Source organism: Manacus vitellinus, unplaced genomic scaffold, assembly GCF_001715985.3.
Source record: "Manacus vitellinus isolate BGI_N305 unplaced genomic scaffold, ASM171598v3 scaffold_2_pilon, whole genome shotgun sequence".
NCBI lineage: Eukaryota > Metazoa > Chordata > Aves > Passeriformes > Pipridae > Manacus > Manacus vitellinus.
Window position 1 is genome coordinate 25,558,689 of NW_021940208.1, and position 21,911 is coordinate 25,580,599.

Genomic DNA, 21,911 nt, shown 5'->3' on the forward strand with positions numbered 1-21,911 from the left:
GTTCTCAATTTATTTTCAATGCCAGTTCAAGAACCTGGCCACAATATTTAAGGTTCTGATGAGCAGGATGTATCCGAGAATGATTCTCTGTTCACTGCACAATGAGACAGCTGCGTTCCTCTAGGCCACTCTTATGAGTGTGAAGTTTCCAAGATTAGAAATAAAATGTTCTCAGCTGATGGCTGCCATTTGATGGAAAAGACATGCCACAAGAAATAAACAGGGGCTCCTGTCAGATTCTCCTACACTGAGCAAGTAATCAAAGAATAATAATGAAAGTAAATAAAATCAGAAGTTAAAATGAAGTAAATAAAAGCTGTCACATCTGTAAGCTGAGGCTTGGAAAGTCAAACCTCCCATTAACACCTCTATCGTTACATCAAACTTGCATGGTGTGGATCTACTGGAATCCACATTGCCTCCTTCTCCCCAACCTACATATCTAATTCCCAGTCTTCTAATGGACATCAGGGTGTAATGAGATAAAAATGAATCCAACAGAGTTGTGGGGTCCCATGCAGAATATTGTCCCACTAAACAGTTCAGCACAAGCAAGTCTTACAGTTTGTCACATCGATATCTAATTGATTGAGGGTTTTGATTCCTACAGGTTGTGATGAGAGAGCCGGAAATGTGACTAATAAGCAGTTAAGATCTGAATCCTATGGACTTCAGCATATTGTACTTAATAAAATGTATGTCCTGTATCTTTCTTTGTCTTTTCATAAGAAATATGACTTCAGGATTTTTTACATCCTCACACTTTTTACAAGGAAACAGGATTCTTTTTGTTTCCCTTCGTACAGCACTACTGTCAATTTTTATTTATTATTTGCCCAAACTCACCCTCCTTGTACACTATCCCTACAAAGTAGCTGGAAGAGCTACTTTGGAATCAAACCCGTTTTTGCTGAATAGAACACATGGCAAGATATGCTTGAAGAGTTACACAGCTGGCAGTCACCGCTGAGAATAAAGCATACAATGCTGGCTCTCAGCATGCATCAGGGTGAAATTCAAGCTCAGTTGAACAGTTGCAGGTATCCTTGTCTACCTTTGAGCTGTTCAACCTGACAGAGCACTGTACCACAGCTTTACGTTCAGACCTGTTTTGTTCTTTACAGTAAGGAAATCCTGAATACAGCATTGATGGCATCCCTCGTTTGAATCAGCAAGCAAGCTATTAACGAGACATGGCTAGGTCAAATATTCCACAAGTTCAGGTGTCACTGTAACCTCTTTTTAAAACTGAAATGGAAAGAAATTATCTTTTCCTAAGGTTCCAGATGAAGGAATTTTAAATAAGTACATATTGTAATTGAATGAGATTCTGAGAAAAAAAATGTTAAACCTCTTAGATAAACTGAAAGACTCCTATTCTTGTCTGAGAACATGTGAGTGACACTCTGTGGAGCTCAAAAGGTTGATTCTTTTTCTATGGATTCTTTGGCCGGATCTGGGTTAATAACTGTAAAAGTACCACAGCAGAAAAGTGTCTACTTCATATAACTGTTCTACCTATAATGTTCATGCAGCTGGAAGGATGCAGAGCACACCTTTGGCCTGGGCCAGCTCGCATTCTGCCCATCTGTTTCAGACATGATTCAGAAGTCAGTATAGTCAGGATTCATGGTTGTGTGATCCTTCTGCTTAGCGTAATGCTCTTCTTGGATTTTACCTAGAACTTTTGCAAAAATTCTGTGTGAAAAGGAACCCCGGTGTTTACAAAAGCGGGTGACTTTTCTGTGCTGCAGGGTAAAGGAGACTTCAAGTGTGTCTGTGGCCAGACCATGGAGCTCAGTTTCAGGGTCAGAGAGCCCTTGACATCAGAGTGCCTGTGGTTTATTTGCACAAAGTAAGGCTAAGAGGGTATTGGTATTACCTAATAGGATCTGAGCAATGGTGAATAAAGAAAGGATCCATTACCAACATATTTCTTTCTGTGTTAACCAGACCCAGCCATGAAGCTGTAGCAAACCCCAAGAAGCTACAGCAGCCTAGTCAGGAGGCACAACAACTCAAACAGATCCCACCACAGTCCATAAAGGAACATTGGACTCAGGGTGGAAAAGCAGCCTAAGGTCTTGCTTTGATGAAAGACCTTCAAGGCACAATGGTGAACACCAGAGCCTGTAAAAGCACATGTGCTTCTGTCTAAGGCTACACTGAAACACTTTGAAAAATTAATCCTTATCAATTACACAGGCAAACTTGAAGACTTGCTCAATTGCATTAAACCACTAAGTGGATATTCTTATATTCTTCTTGTTGTACTCTTATTCTTCTCATTAATTTTTTCTTATTCTTAGTCAGGTCTAAAATGCCCCTGATTCTCCTTACTCTCATTCAATTTGGCACTGATTTAAGTTCAGCCAAAGTGACTGTACTTTAAGCACAAATAAATATATAAATAATTAGATTAAAAGCTATATGACTAATTCACCTGTAATGTTAATTTGGACAAATTTTTACAGCTGCCTCAGAGTAGAAAAAAACATTCACATTTTTTCTGGATTGAGATAAAATGGTAATAATAATGGATGTTTGCAATCCTGAGTGGAGTTCTGCAACAATAAGTTGTGAAAGACCTCTAGAAGCATTTTTCCAAGGGTGAGGAAAGTCAAAATGACAAAAGAATAAGAAACAAGCCTAAAATAGGCATTGACAAATTGCATAACAAATGAACAATACAAATATTATTAAAATATTGTCTTTGATATGTGATATTACTAATATACCAAGCAAAAATGGACATGGTCAGTACATGTACTTAAACATGTTATTCTTGTTTGCCAAAACTCCCAGGAAGTGTGAGAATAAAAATCAGAAGTAGCTGAAAATAGGAAATTGCTGGCAGTCATTGGAGACTACCAATATAATGTGCGGGGATTTTCCAGTAAAAAGGAAGTACAACATTGAATTTTTACTTGAACATTAGTTACAGGTATAAATATCAAGTCTCTGTCATAAAAATTCAATATGAATAGGCAGACTTGAGTCAATTGAATCACAATCAAAAGATAAAATTCAAGATGAAAATGAGACAGCTAAGGATCTCTCTATAATTGATTAGGAATAAATGTGTCTTTTTTTTTTCTTGTCTTTCTTGTCATGGCCTAAGAAAGAACAGAAAATGACGTCACATTTCTGGAGTATTTTCACAGTTCTGTAGAGATTCTGTTTCTGCTTTCTGAATTTTAGACACTAAGGTTCATATACTTTTTGAGGTTGAAAATTGACTTAGATAAGGAGGGTATTTTTTAATTAGTAACCAAGGAAAATTTGTAGCGAATGGAACACATCCAAGAAGAGTAAGCATCATGCAAGTCAGCACAAAAAAAAAGGCTGATGACATTTGAATTGGCTATGAGAATGTTTTTTAAATGAAAGACAAGTCACAGGTAAGAAAAGCACGTAATCTCAGATAACTTGTCCACTAGACTGAAGTCACAAACTGTAAACTGAAAAAGGAAAAAAAAAAGGTTAGAGTAAAACTTAAACCATATTTGGAGAGGGAATAGCAAAGAAAAACTTTAACAAATAAAATCCAAATTGAACAGGACACATAAAAATTGGTAGCCAGACCAAACCCAAGTATTTACTTGATTCTATACTTTTTTTAAATCTAAAAAACAAGAACGCCAGCAGCTGTTTCTAAGTAAGGAATGTGATATAACAGATACCTCACAAGGGCAATACAAAGAAAATACCCAGCAGAAACCAATGTAATTATAATTCCAAGAAACAAATTATATAGGAATGAAGTACACTGCACTTACAAGAACTAGCCAAACAGTTCACAAGAGGATAAATAGCATTTACTTGATTTAATTTTTAGCATTCAACAGGCCAGGTGGAAAAAGTAAGTATCTATAAGCTCCACCGTAATGCTGGCCATGAAGATCTCAAATTTGATATATCTATAGAAAAGAGAAAGAGAAAAAGGGGGTAAAAAAGGCTACAGTAATATTTAACTTAAAAAATCAGAACTACTTGAACATGGCAAAGCTTTTTGAAAGGAAATTGAAAAGGACAACTAAAAGACTAAATGCTTGCAGATAGCATGACAGGCTGCCTAAAGATGCTATATTAGGAGTTCAGAGAAACTGTATACCACTTATCAAAAACGCTTTTAAAGGACAGAAAAATAACCATCATGGTGAAACAGCAGACTAAAAGAGGCCATTAGAAGTAAAAAGATACTCCTAAAAAAAAAAAAAAAAGGGGGAAATTGTGAGCAAATTAGGATGAGAAAAATGCATAAATTCAAACAAATAAAATGTTATCATACTGTACGGAAGTATGAAAAATGTTTGGAAGACTATTTGTTCATGACATAGAAAATAATGAGAATTTCTACCAAGAAAATCAGAAAAAATTAAAGCCTGCCAGAGGATCAGTGGATCAGTGAGGCTAATAGAGACTCAGCATATAATACAGTGCTAAAAGAAGATAAGGTCACAAGTACCCCCCACTCCCCATCAAAAAAAAAAAAAGTTTGAAAAGAAGGAGCCTGGGGAGATTCCTGCAGTGTAGATATTTTGGGGATAGAAATGAGTCATGAACATTGCCGGCAACTAAAAGATTAATCGATAAAATTCTAGAGAAAATGGGTAAAATGACTCCTAACGAATCAGCAGATCATATAGAACCCAATATAAAATTGGAGCATTGTAACACTATCACTTAAATTAGCTTTGGTATCAAACAAATGTGAGCAGTAAAATCTGAGAGTATGAAGAGTTGCAGATAGATGTCATGCTATTGAATGACTACAATAAAATAGTACATGAGATTCAGACTCAACAAACGCAGGTAATGTACATGATGGAAAACAGTAACAACTCAATACACAATCAAGTGACTCTAAAACAGATCTCTGTATTAGTCTGGATAGTCAGATGAAGACGTCAGCTCATAGTTCATAAAGACAGCAGTCAGAATAAGAAGATATCTTGGAAAAAAATAGAGATTAAACCACAAAACATTGCTCTTTTAATCCATAGCTGCTGTGTTTAGACTTCTGTATGAAGTTCTGTTCATGCCATGTTCAAAAGAATATAATAGAACTGAAAAGACAAAAAAGAGCAGCAAAGATGATCAAAGTTATGAAAGGGCTTTCATAAGAGAAGAGATTAAATAGACTAAGATTTTTCAGCTTGGAGAAAACAGAACAAAGGGAAAATATGAAAAGTTTTTTGAATCATGATTGTCACTGAGAAGACTAATAAGAAACAATTATTTACTCTTTCTCCTAAAGCAAGAACTAGGCACTGCTAATGAAATTATCACGTGGCAGGTTTCAGTCAAAAGTAGCATGTTTGTACACACATCTAAGCTGTGGAGATCATTATGCAGGATGTTATGGAAGCCAAGGGTCCATAACACCATTACACAAATCCATGGAACAAAAATCGACACAGGTTTGGTGAAAAATGTTTTTTTTTTTATTTTCTTGGATTCTTTTCTTTAGATCTGTAATTGCACAGGTGTGTAATTGTCCTAGACTTTGTGCAAATGCTGGAGTAACAGGAACTTCCACAAGGTGACTCAGATGTTACATCTAGGTGGATGATTGAATTACCTTCCGCAGCTATAAGTGAAGGGCATGCATATAGTGCAGTTGCCCTAGACTGCATGTTGAATAGTAGTTTGTTACCTCACATGTAACTTGCATGCCTCAACCCCCACTAGAAAGGGCTGTTTTCATGTTTTGAAATTCCCACAGATTAATACTGTACATACTAAAGAAAATGTTTAAATCAGTGTAGTAGTTGCTGAATCAGTGCTTGCACTGCACCTTCCTAGCAAATTTTATTACTCTTGCTTTCATATCCATTATTCTGAATGTCAGGGAGCTATTTTTAAGTACTAGCTTTGTTCAGTTTAATAAAAGATATTACATTATCTGCACAAAAAAAAAAATTAATTAAAAGAATTCCTTATAAAGAATTTGGTTTCATAAAATCAAACGTATATGTAGCTACCAGCATGACTCCAGATGAGATACATTTTACAAGAGTAGCATTTTAAGATCTATGTTGGAATATTGAGGTAGAGACCAGAATTATGAAAAGTCACACAAAGTATACAGCTAAAAATTTCAAATGTCCAATAGAAAATTTACCTGCCCTTTCAGTAGTTTTATATGATTTACTATCATTACTAAGTTATTGCTTTAAGTTCAACTTCCTTTCTTTTCAAAATCTGTTCTATTGTTTTCAGCAATAGAATTATCATAATATTGAATTCTTACATTTGTTAGAGTGAAGTCTTTTAATGATTTTCTGTGAAAGGAAATAAAAAACTTACTTAACTTTCAAAAAGTGTGGGATCTGAAGCCCAAATCAGAACCGATATCAAAGAACTAAATTGGCCATTATTAGCTCTATTGATGCAAAGTGATACCAGATAACATACAGACTTATTAAAAAGTGTGTAAAGGTGTAATGCACACTTTTGCTTTCCCCGTCTGCAGACTAGATAAACTCATAATATTTTAGGAACTATAAATTTAACTGTGAATGGTAAAGTATAAGTTATTATAATTGGAGTTTAATCTAAATTACATTTCTCATAATTTCTGAAATAGAAATTTGTAGTCATTAAAAATTATCTACTTAAGATTTTCACAAAAAAAACCTTGTTTTTTTTTATTTTAAAATGGATGGGTTTGGTTTGTTTTATAAAGGTCTTCTCCATTTTCTCTTCCTCTGTAAAACTAGTTAAATATTAAAAAAAAGCAAACTGAAAACTAACAAAACCTAAACCAAATATTTTGTTGTGGGTAAGAAAAAAGTAAACTAATCCATCAGAAGAAAGTACTCAAATTTCCCAAAGTAAACTGACTATTTTGAGGGGGGGGGGGGGAAATCCATATGAGATGTTTACTCCACTACTTGTTTATCAGTTAACAAAGCTGAAAGAACAAACACAAAAACAGAAGACAGTCGAAGGTATTTGAGTGATGTACAATACACAAGATTTAATCTCTGAGGTAGTTCTGAGGGACACATAGAGCTAAATAGTTGTTATTAAGGTTACTATGTATATGAGAAGGTACATAATGTATTCTTGACAATACTGTTCAATTTGCCAAAAATGCAGTTCAATCTTAATCTGGGTGAGCCTTGCAAGAAAGCAGACTATGTTCACTATCAATAACACTGATGCTGAATAGCAGCTTGTGAGACCAGATCTATATTGTGAAGCACTACTGGCAAAGCTATGTCATCTAGAAGCATGAAAAAATATGACAACCCCAGCTCACACAGCTATTTGGCAGAAAACTGACGTTCACATAGCTATATGAATATATATTTAGATTACTTTATCTCTTTCAGGGACATAGAGTAGAAAGGTTACAAGAAGACCTCTTTGTGTCAGCATGTGCAGCATCTCCAGCTGCTGGCTCTCGTGTTGCAGAGAGTAGAGTGGCAGGTGTACTCATGAAGATAAACCTCACCTTACCATCAATAATGGCACATACTACTGTGGGTATGACAAAATAAGATAGACTTGAAGCATTTTAAACAAATATTTACTTGGATTAAATGGAATTGTTACTGTGTGTTTATGAAATGTCAGTTGATTCTTAAATGTATTTGCCAGGGATTAACAGCTATTCCAGAACCTATTGCTATTTAATGAACATACAAGAACTGCCTTAGATGTAATAAGGAGCTAGGTTTAACTAGATCATGAATCACTTCCACTCACTAAATGATAAAAATTTACTGAAGATTAACACTATGTAAGGTACAGATATCTCATATAGAGATTAATTCTTAAATTAATATTTTTGTTCATCCCTTGGTATTTAATTAACTTAAATTACAATAGTTTCAGTAGTTAGATAAACATGCTAATTTCTTTTGATTTTAAGATGTCCATGTAATCCAGGGCCATGCCTTTCCTTTCTTGTGAGTCATTTCAGTAAAGTATTTCAGCACATAGGGCTTTTTAGAAGGTTGATCTCAGATTCTAATTTTAAACCCCCAACACACTATTGTCCATTGCTTCTGGCACCAGCAATTTGGTCATAAGAATTCAAAACAAAAGCCAAATAGGTAAATATTTAAGCAAAGCATAAAAACTTATGCACCATACACAGGCACCCAATTTTGTGAGGGAAGAAACAGTTCCTAACTGCAAATACATGGAAGACAGAACAATAGGCATGCATATGTCTGCCATGGAAGAGATATTCACCACCTCCACACCATTACTGATGAAATGGGAAAGACTTACTGAATAAATTCATGATGATGTCTCCAGAGTAAACTTGGGCTGAAAGCATTAACACCCATAACACAAATAAGGAACAGAGAAGCCAAAAACTTGTAATAAACAATGGCCAGTATGCAAAAAGCTAGTTCCCTCAAAACCTGACTTGCAATTAATATTTCATGGGTTTAAATATCTATAATTATTTAACTATATCTCAGTCATCTTTTACTGACAGTAGAGAGGATGTGACTCGTCTTAATCACGTCAAAGGAATCATGCTCCAGAAGTACCTCTTGCTCTCCTCGGTAATTCTAGAGACCTAATCAACTAATTAACTATAAAGAATTAGGGTAACTAGCTCAGAGGTAGGTGAGATGATAGTTGAAAAGGTAGGTACAAGGTTTCTGAGAACTCATGGCTGTTCTTTTCTTTAACAGGGTTGAAAATGTAGAGGTTTGTCATGTCAAGCTTTCTTTTTTTTTTTTTTTAACTAACAAAACTTTGTGGTCTATGTTTTCCAGTTTCCTTGTACTTATAGAGATCTAAATATGGAGGAGAAAACTTGAGCTTGAGCCTTAGTTTTGAATCCATTTTGGAAACGTACAATTCAGTCTAAATAAAAATTCCATTAACTTGAATTTCCTGGATTTCATTAAGATTTTGAAGAGTATTTTCAGCTGTCTTACACTTATCAATTTTTTTACTGTTCTTATATTTTCCAAAGTATTGTGCTCACATATTTAGATTAAAAATATCATCCATATTTTGAGGAAACATTTTATTTTTGTTTACTAGAAAAGTTTGTGTAAAAGAATAATATTACCTGACATTGGATTAAAAATAGAAAGTTATATTTTGTTGATTTATAACAGCAACAAAAAAATAGCATCCTGTGCTCATTTTAAATGGGCACAGTGTTTTAACTCTGCTGACCCTGATGAACTTCTACTGCAAAACAAAAAGCACCTGTCTATATGGAATATAGTCCAGTTTAGGATTATTTAAATGCATCTAGTCTCTAGGAAAATTACAAATTTTGATCACTTTTGCTAGAAAATCAAATCCTACAAGAGCATATCACCTCTAACAATAGGGTAGTTTCTTGTTACTTAGGAAATCTGAGTGTGTTTTGATTACTTGGGTTTTTTTCCTCTCCTCTGTGTTATATGTTATCTTCCCACACCTTTAACTTTTACGTTAAAATTTTTCTTTTTCCTGTAACACTCTCTCTCTGTGTCTTTTTATACTTCTACATAGCAGAAAAAGAATCAAGTTTACAATAAGGAAAGCAGCTCTGTGGTATTTATCTTTCAAAAGTGCTTGTGAAACTTTAAATATAGGAGTCTTCTTTTTAATAAACAACAAACCAGTTACTGTTGTCATGTATACCTGTGAAAATCTGTAGACATTTAATAAATTTATGATAATCAGAAATTATACTGACATCTGAATCTATGTCTTTAAAGAATTTAAAGAAATCTTTAGTTTTTAAAGAAAGATGTTTTCAGGCCTTTCAGTCTTTTTTGTCATACTTAAGGAGATAAAACATCTCCTGAAATCACTGTAATTAGTGATTGGGGCAAAATTTTTCAATAACAGATGGAAGGTGGGTTAATATTTCTCATTAATTGTCTAACCTGTCTTTGAGAGACTCTTTTCTTGTGTCAAAATTTCAGCAACATAAATATTTCTGCTATTCCTCACATACTAAGAATAAAAAATGAATGCAAACAAAATAAAACGTATAAAATTAAAAATAAAGGAATGAAAATAAGCATTAATAATAAAGAATGAATAAACAGACTCTGAACGTAACAAAAATATAAATATTATCAATGCTTCTGCAGAAGGAAAAGATATCCATAGGAAAAATTTACAATTTTATGAGTGTACGTCATAGGCTTAAACATCTCATGGGATTTCATTCTACAATACAATTTTACATTATAATAAATGTAATGAAGAAAAAAATTTTGAGAGAAGATTTTTTTTGGAAGTCCAAACTATTTCAATTCTCTTCTTATTGTGAAATAACCACAGAATGATAACTGAGATACTTTTTACTACATGCTTCAAAGTATTCAATGTTTCTGTTCAAAATTTACTTTTTTCTTATTATTATTGTTTGGAAATTGTTATAAATGTTAAATATAATTATTCTGAGTTAATATAATACTGCTTGTTTTGGGGACATTTGCAAGTTTTAATATATTTTACTATACATTATTATGTGAACTTTCCAGTATAATTCCATCCAAATATAATTTTTGAGAATATCCTTACTTGTTTATTATAAACATGGATGTCAAAGAAATTCAGCAGTTTGCCCTGGTTACTCTGGTACCCTTGAGAAGCAAAAAACGGCCACAACACACTAGCAATTTAAGCTGAGTTTAAAGCTTTCCTTACAGCAGTAGTTTCAGAGTTCAATATAACTTTCTTCATCTTGCTCTGCTTCATGCACTTCCCATCAAAAAGAAGTAATTTATGTGAACTTTGCTTACAACAATAAAATACCCCAAGGATAAGAGACAGAATCCTCACTTCAAATCAAACTCACAATGTTGAAAAGAAGTATCACTTGTTAAAACTAATCACATGCATGAAGTGTAGGAATATTCATATTCAGCAGTGCACACAGACCCAATATAAGCTTCCCTAGGCCATGAAGATTACTGATGTGCTGCAAAAGTCACAGGGTCAGAAGAGACACAGTTCCACTTCTGTATTTCTGTTGTTCTTTGTATGTTTCATTCAGACCTTGGAAAGTTGTTTGGGCTGTGTAGCTGCCTGGAGATCTTTAAATATGCAACCTAAACTGCACTTTTTCTCTTAAGAACTGGTTTTTTTTTCAAACAAAAATTGGGTCAGATAGTAAAATCCACTACGAAGAATTTAACTCAAAACTCTGAGAAACAGTTACGCTGATAGGCTATCCTCTAAAGATCCAGTGTGCACATCCCTATAATATTTAACCAGACACTGCAATTATATTATATATAAAAAGTTATATATAGATATACATTATATGTGAAGTACTATACATTATTAAATATATATATTTTAAAAACTTTATTTTTAAGTACTGTTTTTCAGTTATATGCTCTTCTCTAAATTGACAGTTTTTGACTCAGAATTACTTTGCCTGAACAAGTTTTATAATGAAAACAGGATGTTTTGTGAAACAAATTTGTGAATTGGTCTCATAGTTGCAGTTTTAAAACGAGTATAAAAATGTTTTAAACCATTACATTTTCTATACTGTTAAGATACAGATTTATATAGATTTAAAAAATCAAATTTTCAGGGACATCAGTTAATGATTTCTTATGTTTGTATTTATGCATATGCATGTGGACATATATAGACACACACATACTACATATACATTATTAATCATATTGCATTACTAACAGTAAAAGAAATAATAAAAGATTATGTATTTTTTGACATATGATCACATAAATATCCCCACTGATTTATGAGATAATTTATGTATAAAAAGCCAGAAGAATAGGGTCCTTAATTTTAAAAATACATATACTTGTCTTGAATGAAGGGGTTTTATGCCACAGTATGACTTGGTTATACTGGGCATATGCTCTTCTCCATTTCATGCTGCAGAGGGGAGCAGATGGAATTAAATATAGCTTGGCATGCAGGATGGGGGCAGTCATGGAGCAATATTTTTTAGTATCATGCAGGCGCTACCAGTTCCATATACATTAGAGATGAAACACAAAAAAGGGCATGTCACCTTCAGGAAAGGGTAGCAGTCAGGGAACATCTGTTATACATGCAGTGTTCCCTGTAGAAAGAACTGAAACACAATGAAATATGCATCAAAAGTTCCCTATGCACTGAGGTACATTAAGTCCCTTTCAAACCATATGAAGCCCACTTGGGGAAGGGAGGTTATTTAAGTGCAGCAGCTGGAATAGGAGAAAAAAGCAGCAGGGAATGGAAACCAGATGTTCTGACATTCTGGAAATCAGGATGGGCAGTAGATGCGCAGAGGTTGTTACATGGTATGTGTGCATCACTGATGTACAGAGATTAGATAAAGTTTCACTAACTAGTAATTAGTTAATCATGCTGCTCTACCTCTGAGCAAAGTCCATGTTAAATTCTAAGTACTATTACACTGTATCAGGGATTCTTGTTGTGAAGAACTACATAATCCACATTCCCTGAAATTCTCTAATATGGTGAGCTCTTTGAGATAAAGATGTTCATGGTGAAAAGACTTTAGAACGGGTCAGTGCAAATGTTCCCTTTCAGTGTTTTACTGAGGATTAGACAGTATAACGCATCCCCACATTTAATTATGGCATTATAAAAAGGAGGGTTGAGTGGATCCTCTGGTCTTGGGTAGGTCAAAATAAATCTAGATTATAACTGATATATATATATTTATCCTGTTTTAAAAATCTCCAGGAGAGGAGATTTTAACCTTTTTAATCCTTTAATTTATGTGGGTAGCCTGCTTTAGTACCTAGAGATCTTTATAGCAAAGTTCTTCCTCATATACAGCCTAAATACCCCTCCCAACCAATTAAACAACAACAAAAAAGCAATCATCATCCTATTTATAACAATTTAATATATGCAAAGACTTCTATTATATTTCACCCCGTCTCTGTTTGTTTAAACACACACATATTCTAAACAAACACTACTTTCACCTTCAGGAGATGTTTTGCAAACCTCTATTTTCTGCTGTTATTCACCACTTTTTTGATTTTGAATTTTTCCAGATCTTTCTTTAAAATATGCCTACAAACTGCGTATAGTGGATGTATCCCTAATTAGAGTGTTCTGCAACTCTGGTCAAAATTCAGTTAAACCACTTTTCTCCCTCTGGAAACCACAGCATAGGAGAAAAGTAGCATGTAAACAGAAAAAAGGCCATGAAAAGGACAGTCTGTATTAGTTACACAGACATTAGGAAATACTCTTTGTTCCAGAAGAACAAAATACAATTAGTAGTATTCCAGCTGAAACATTGCTGAATGGAATAATTAACTCTTGTCTCTTATTTAAGACACTTCTCTTTTGTCTTCCCTAGCTGGACATAAAACTATTGATAAATATAGTCCAAGTTCAGATTTCCAACAAATATATATCAGCTTTACAGTTACTCCATCTCCAGAACATTCCTTCTTTTTGGGAACAAGAATGTGGTTGGACCATGCCATGGGATTTTGTTAAAACTTGTCTACTAATGCTGTTTATCTCATCTGTATTTTCTCCTAACTCAATAAGAGGGGATACAATCATACAATGATGATTTAAAAGGAGAGAGAAGATGTATTTATTTTAATTGTCTCCTCTATATAACTGAATGACCACACATATTCATAAATGTTTTTTTAAACTCTAATTCTGTGAAACTTAATTAAAAGAAACCTGTAAGTACACCATACAAGGACATTTTCAGGCATAAAATAAGAGGCAGGAATAGATTCTCTAGTCCCGTTAAACCAGACTCCTTGATATTAAGTAACCATCCAATATATGTATATGTGCCCTAAATATTACAAAAGCAAGTGCAAGTAGAGAACATCCATTTACCACCTAGGGAAATACATAAAGCCTGAAACAATGAAAACTCTCTATTTTCTGATTTCCTTGTTTCAAAAGTTGTTGATCTTTCTATGCCCCCACTTTTCTTCCAATTTATAAAAAGAATCAGAAAAGAAGAAATGTTAGCTGAAGATAATGATTTTGACATAGAAGGACCTCATCTTACTGAGAACTGCAAATCCTTCTCTTGCTCTTCTAGTGGGAATAAAGTGAAGAGATAACTTATGGATTCTAAGCCTTCCAAGAACAAACTGCAGTACAATAACCATGCTCAGCCCGAGGAAAGACAGTATCAAAACAGAGAGTACAGAAAGGATGTAATGAGATTTCCACTAGTGACAGGGGAGGGATATTCTGCTTTGTTGCCTGTGAAGTAAAGCACAAAGAGATGAGCACCAACAGCTACAGCACCCAAATATTAGAATATCAGATACAAGACTTATGGTAATAGACTGGTGATCTTGAAGTGCATAGTATGCATTAATTTGCAAATAAGCTCATCAAAGAAAACTCCTCTGAAATTTATGAATACTTTCACTGGTGCAGTCTCCAATTTTTAAGACATTAGTAATGATGTATCTAAATTGATTTAACAGTGAAACTTCCAATGAAAAAAAAATACAGGTCAAAAATACATATAATTTTCAACCACTGAATTAATCCATAATCATAAAATAAGTAGAAATAATGTGGGGGGGAAATGAAATTACCTGAAAAATGTAGCATAACACACCAAATGATACATAGATGAAGTTGTGCTGAATGGCTGCAATCCCTTCTTTGAGTCACAGTGACGTTTTGCGTGTGTATAGATGGAGAAAGCTCTTTCTGTATGTGTTGAAAGTCAGTTATAGAAATTTCACTCCTAATTTATGGCTAAATATATTAATTACATGTGGGATATGCTATTCACAAAATTTCACTGCTACCAGATAAATGATGGCAGTAATCTGCCAGATGCTGAAATGCGCACCTGATTAAAAACCTGTTTTGGCAGAACACAGCTCCAGTTGAAATGCAGAATAATGGGCAATAATATGCAGCAATATTAGACTAAGGTAATCTGATGCAAACTGTGTTCACTGTCACTTGAGTAGCCAGAATATTTGCAACACTTTTCTAACTTGTATCAATGAAGGCAGGTAAGTAGCGAAGCATTAGGTTAATCTATTCCTTCTCCATTAGGCTGCCATTTCACTTCCTTTTCTGACTTCTTTTAGGACAAACATCTGCTTCCTCAAACTTCTTCCTCATCTGGATAGCCTTGCTTGAAAACAAAAGCTGCTCGTATACTTAAGAGAGGACTACAGAGTGAAGCTGTGATTGCGAACATCCTAACAAGGAAGCACCAAACTGGACTCTGCCTCGAAGCAGTCACACAGAATCGATCACAAATCTAGACTTGGTATTAAAATAACTGAGATCTAAAGGATGAACTTAAATTGACTGGTAGACTAGTAGACAGTCTAAAAAGAGAACTTAAAACCTGAAAGATATTCAACATAACTGCAGCAGAGAGAAAAGAAAATTATTAATACTCTGAGTAAATAAAAGTTGGCAGATATAAGAGGTTTTATTTTGCCTAAATCCATCATATAATTTGCTCAATACATTATACAGCAAAAGATATGTCATAGATTACTGGGTATTAACATGAGAAAGGTTATGATAATCATCTGCACAGCAAAAGCAACTGATCTGTTTTCCTCTCTCTAGTTCATTAACTTAGGTTAAAAGGGATAATATTATTCTGATCTCTCAAAAAAGGGTATCACAGAACATTTGCATAGCCTAGCTCAGCCCAGATAAGAAAGTCTTGCAAAAGTGTTACCTAGATCATCTTTAAAGGAGTGTTTGAGATCAAGGCACTTAGAACATCTGAAACTTTTATGAGTACTTCTCTGACTAAAAGTGAAATATACCAATTTAAAAGTTTAATACCAATAGAAGTTTCGGTATCACCATTCACGAGGACTTCATAAAAAGGATGAGACCAAAAATAATTGTGCTAATTCTCTTACATTTAGAAGTAGTTTCACTGAACAAATTATTCACAGCAGAAAAGCAGCAAAGAAGCACTGTCGGTGGCTTAAATGTCATATTGAACTTGTTATACGTGCTAGAGTGGACATCAAGCAAAGCTAAATATAGTCTTATTCTTCGTAAAAGTCTGCAGTTCTACATACATTTTTAATCTTAAATTAAAAATCCCATTATTAGAAGAAGGCCAAAATCAAATATTTTCAGCCTATTGATAACAAATTTGGTAGACCAGAAAGAGTTACAGAATAGGTAAGTTAGTTTTTGATCTATGCTAGTCTTCATCTAGAATCATATATGTGCTTGCATAAAGCACAGAAACAAACAAACAAAAAAAAAAAAGGACAGAAAAATTTAGAGAAAAGAACAAACAAAAGTAGAAAACACAAACCCTCATTTTGTGTGGAATTCACCTAACCATTTTGAAAATTTAGAGTTCTAGAAACAGGTAGAGACAGACTAAGAAAAGGAGAGACTCTCAATACAATTAAGTTGCTCTTGTAGCTTTCCTGGCTAACAATTAATCAGACAAAAGGGAAGAATGGATACTGTGTGCAAGTCAACAGCAAGTTAGCATCTTACCTGACCAATGTTAGGGGTAAGCGAGTTGGAAGGGATGATAATGCTGGACATAAACACTCTTAGGTGGCATCAGAACAAGAAGTGCAGTCTGACAGCCATTCACATTCTGGGCAGAGAGAATGTGATAGGAGGTGTTCTATCCAGGGAAAAAAACCTATGGGAGGAAGGAATGTTGAACAAACCATTTCACAGGTTGTGTCAGCTCTTGGGGACTCTCAGCTTCCACCAGTTTCTCAGTAAAGGCCATCACCAGTTCAGAAAATTTTGAAAAGAAATATTTCTCCACAATGTTCTCTTTCTGTTATCTCATTAAGCTGATGTATTCCTAAAGAACCCATCATCCCCAACGGCATGGTGATGATGTCAGACAGAAGAAATTTGCTTGATGAACTTTGTGCACTTACCAGTCTAGACCAATTCTAATTCAGTTAAACAGAATGGATTTTAATTATCTTACGGACTCAAGCAAGATTATGGCAAGAAAATCAATGCATAGTTCAGAGAAAATCTTGCCAAAAATTTTTGAAAATTTCTACTCTGCTGCAGGTGGATAATGGAGGATACTCTATTTCTAGGATCATTCTTGTCTAGAAATGGACACTATAAATGTTCAAGTCACTACAGACTTGTTATGTGAATGCGTTCAGTGGGCAAACACAAGAGTTAACAGTATTTGTAGAGATTCTGTAACACTGTAATATTTATTCCTAGGACTTGCATGCAGGACTGCATCAGTTGTGATGCAAATGTATTTTTGTTGTGATGATGAAGAAAGAATTATTTTATTTTTAAGTTAAATTTAAGTATCATTTTTTTTCATGAAGATACATTAGAGTCCTTTTATACTATTAATCTATATCCCAGATTAAAACAGTGTTGTTCTAGAGAGAAGACTGGTGGGCAATATTGGTCCTGGAGGAAACTCTCACAATTGTGCTGAAGTTTCCTTTTACCTTCCTCCAAGGACGTGCCTTTTTGTTTGTTAGTTGTTTGGGGGTTTTTGTTTGTTGTTTGGGGTTTTTTTATTATTTTTTGTTTATTCTATTTTATCCATGCTATTGTTAATAAGGCAACCGTATATGCAGAAATGGCTCTTCTATGTGATGTAGGTGTGAACAGCAAGCAAATGTGCTGAAAGAAAGATGCAAGGTACAATGATAGAGCAAAAACTCAACAAAGCTATTGAATTTGGAGATACTCAATCCCTTGAAGCTTTTAGATAAAGACGTGAAAGTGTAGATTTATGCTAAAACAAGAAAACACAGACAGGAAAAAAAAGAACAAAAGGAAAAGAAATTAAAAATTCCTGGGAAAATCTAACAAAGACAATAGTTAATGAGTAACCACAAAAAAGTCCATAACTCTGTATTTTTTACTGATTGTAAGGTAAACATATGCAGGATTCACTAAGAATCACATCTCGCTGTTTTACTGCTCCCTTAGAGATATTGTTGTTTATGGTTTATGGTATAATTTTCAGCTTTGGATACCTCTTAAAGAAATACAGAATATTGCTGTTATTCTTAAACCATACCAAACAAAACAATTATTCTGTTGTTTAAATTTTAAAAAGTGAATAATACATGCTACTACTCCAGGTGAAATAAACACCTAACTTGACAGATGTATTCCAAACTATAATTCTTGTAAGACTTTTAAGTAGGGTGATCTCAAACTGTCCAAACTAGTGATAGGGTTTAAAGTATCAGCAACAGAAGTGAAAAAAGAGAGAGGTAAACAAAACAAATCTATCTAAAACCATTCTATCAAAAGAGTAGCAGGCATATGGAACAAGCTGCTTAGTAAGACAGCTGATTCAGACAGCATAAGTAAGCTTAAGAGACAGCTAGATATTTTTATGCAGAAAGTGGCTTGGAAATCACAGCAAGAGAATATAATGTTGAGATAACCAAAATGGGACATGCTTATTTTAACACAAGACTTATTTTATAGTTTGGGGTTTTCTTCTGCTTTCTTTCCATTAGGGCCATTCCATAAGCAATTCATTAATTAAGACATTAATTATATCTAATTTGCATTATCTTTCTCATTTGTGTAAATGTTTTAAATCACTAGAAGACAAAAATTTCTATTTGGATATATTTTAATTGAAATCATATCTAAGGCTCTATAAATTTCATAAATTTAATGAAAATCGTAAACTAAGCTTGATTGCTTCCCATCCCATGCTGAAATCAGAAGACATCTTGTCTACAAAAATTATTTTTTAAAAATTCTTTTTAAATAATTTAAAATTCTTTAAAAATAATTTTTAAAAATATTTTTAAAAATTCTCTGTTACTGAGAGAAGCACAATTGCTGTAGTGCTAGCAACACATTTTTTTATCTTAATGTGACCTTTTAATTTTCAGGCTGTCTAGGTTAGAGTTGCTCAAAACTGTAGTTAAAATACTGGTACAACTAGCATTCTTATTATCACCATGGGTAGAATTGGACCCGTGACAATAGTGTTTGGAATCACATGAAGAGCATGTAAAATTTAAAATAATTTTTTGAATTGGGATTGTCAAATGAAGATCCTGAATTCACAGTTAACACAGATAATTTTTAAAAAATGTCTGAAGATTTAATAATTATCATTGTTCTAATAGCAGAAGCTAAAGTATTTTAAATATCTTTAAGCAACAATAATCAAGCCTGGAACTTGGTTACAAAACAGTGAATTCCTACCCTGCACACAACCTCAAATGATGACAGAACCATAACTTCTGATACTGCTTTAGGTGTTGTTGAAGACAAGTGTTTCTAGTAAGCTTTCCATCTCCTTTTCCCAGAAAAGAATTTTTTGCTAAAGAAAAATTAAGTTCTTTTTCTATCTTAATCACACATATCATTTTTCTTACCCTCCTTCAACTTGGCTTATGACTAGAGAAGCAATTTTATTTATCCTCTTTCAAAAGAGAAAAGTTGCATTGGGCTAAGAACCCTAATCATCCTAAACATGACAAGTAATCATGAGCACCACATAGCTCCACATTTGTCACTGCAATGACCTGAAATCCCATAAGGTACTCAGTGCAGCTTCAGTTTTCATAATATGTCCAAGATTTTATTACAGCATCCTTGAGACGGAAGAGTTCATTCAAGTAAACAAATTGATATTGTTACTATTTGTAATTATATTCAGGGAGAACAAAAAAAAAAAAAAAAAGAGAGAGAGAAGAAAAAAATGTAGTTTATCTCTCTATTCCCATTCTTTTTTTTTCTCAGTAAAAAAATTCACATAAACATCCACTGCTGCAGTTCAGTGGTTGACAGTACTTAACATCCACAGTTCAATATATGTTTAATAAGAACATGTGAATTCATATAAGCCACAAATACACTGTTTCTTGATGAATAGGGTTCCTCATCTAGATATAATGATGAAGGCAAACCTGCATTATAGGTAAATTCTTTGCATTATAATGAAAATAAGCAACAGGACTGGTTGGTTTAATATGCTGACTAGATTGCATATATTTTGACCAGATTTGGGTTTATTGCTGCTGGACAAACTGCTGTTTGATCACTGGCCATACAGTCCTTTTCTAAAAAAACACATATTTTTAATTTGAGTAGTAAGTAGTTTCCTAGTGAAACTTTAAAGATTTTAGAGCTCTTTCATGGCTATACTTGATAGATAGAAATCCAGAGGTTTTGTCTTTGTTTCACACAAAACTGAGAGAGTAAGACACACACTCAAATAGCTTCTTTAAAAAAAATATCCTGTATGGCATCTTTACACAGATCAATGTCCAATTATAAGCAGAGAGTTGCTGTGGCAAAAGGTCAGGAAAAAATAATCTTTCCGGCATTTATTACTTGGAAAATAAGGTCACATATGAGGTCAACCTTCAAATACATACAGAATAAATTATACTGCTGCATTCTAAATATCCTACACAGCAAAAATTATACTGCAATCTCAACATAATCAGAAAAATTAAGTTGAACATGTATTTTCTGGTGACTGTACTACAGACCAGACTCAGCTAGGAGGCAAAAAACCTAGGTCCAATTAATCAACAACTAATAAAAAGCTTATCATATATTTCTACATAATTATAAATATAATTTCTTATTAAGGCTGATTGATTTAATAATCTCTTAACTGTCTCTAACACTGAATCACCTTCCCCACAACAAAGTAAAATAATGGCAAATGTACAAAACATTTAAAAATAATTCAATGGTGCACTTCTTTACTGCTTACAGCCTAGAAGCAAAACACAAATGCACACAGTGCTGGAGTGCTCAGTCTGTCTGATGCTTTAAAAAAAAGAAGTGCCTCTTTTGAAATAAAAGGCCTTCTAATTAGATAAAACACATCTGGAAAAAAATGAATTGGACACAGTTTGAGGAAATAAACATGCTTGTTTGTCAGAATGAATGCTGGCAGAATGTCCAGATGTAAGTCATTGTCCTGATATAAGTAATTTTAGCTCTTTCACAGACCCTCATTTTTGGTACCTTCACAGAACATGAATAAAAGTATATTGAAAATCAGATTATACTATTATTTGACACTTCTCACACTATCATTAATTGTGAAATCAATATTACAAATAGGAAAATGCATCCATGAAATGAAAACATCTTCAGATTAATTTTTACTCTTTTGATATCCCCAGACTCTCTTCTTTTCCTCTTCTCCAAACTACATGCGGAATGTAAATGACTGGCATTCTTTTATCTGCTGCAGTCATGTCTAGTTTGAATTTCCAAATCATGCTTTGGCAGAAGGACTGTATATAATATATCACAGGCAATGCCAGTGGAGATAAAGTATATTCTAATTATTTTTAAAAACTCTTATTTTTTTTAATCTACTTTGGACACTTGTGGTTTCATTTCATGTTCATTCTGAAAGATACTAAGTGTTCTTTGCTCTGGGCTAGTGACAAGATTTACTGTTTTGTCTGATAGTGTTATCGGTGGGCTATTCCACCCTGATAACCCACAACTGCAATATTAATAGGTTTATAATGACGTTTTAAACTTTACGGTTTTGTAAGCATTGGAGGCTTCACTCACCTTGTTCAAGTGGTTGGCTTTTAGTTGAAGTAGTTTTCATCTTGAGTGCCTCCCTAACAGACATGTCACAGCAGGAGCCTTTGTTAGTGTCTTGGTCACTGTCAGCCTGATCACTGTCCCCATGCCCGCTGTCCCTCAAGCTGGCTCTTTCTGGATCCTTGAACGTGGAGCTACTGAAATACATATTAAAAAAAAAAAAAAAAAAAAAGAAAGAAAGAAAAAAGAGAGAGAGAGTTGTATTTACTTGTTCTAAGTTGAATTGTACTCTCTGGCAAAGCAATTTTGACAAGAATGCAAATGGGGAAGCCGAGAAAGTTATTTAATAGGCCTTACCTTTGAACAAACTGCTGCCTGCTGCCCATGTAATTGGGCTCTGCGGGAAAATTGTCTGTCTGTGAAAGAGAAGGAAAAAAATACGTATAGTTGTACACTGGACA

The 21,911-nt window shown here is 33.8% G+C and overlaps 1 protein-coding gene across 2 annotated transcripts in view; it reads right to left on the reverse strand.

The window, feature by feature from the left end:
• PCDH17 (protocadherin 17) overlaps nucleotides 1-21,911 on the reverse strand; it is an 89,509-nt gene that overhangs the window by 40,779 nt on the left and 26,819 nt on the right. For both annotated transcript variants that reach the window (XM_008934588.3, XM_018071390.2), the window contains exons 2-3: nucleotides 21,808-21,866; nucleotides 21,475-21,647 (exon numbers count right to left, since the gene is read on the reverse strand). In XM_008934588.3, coding sequence (XP_008932836.1) covers nucleotides 21,475-21,647; nucleotides 21,808-21,866 — 232 coding nt within the window. The remainder of the gene's footprint in view (nucleotides 1-21,474; nucleotides 21,648-21,807; nucleotides 21,867-21,911) is intronic.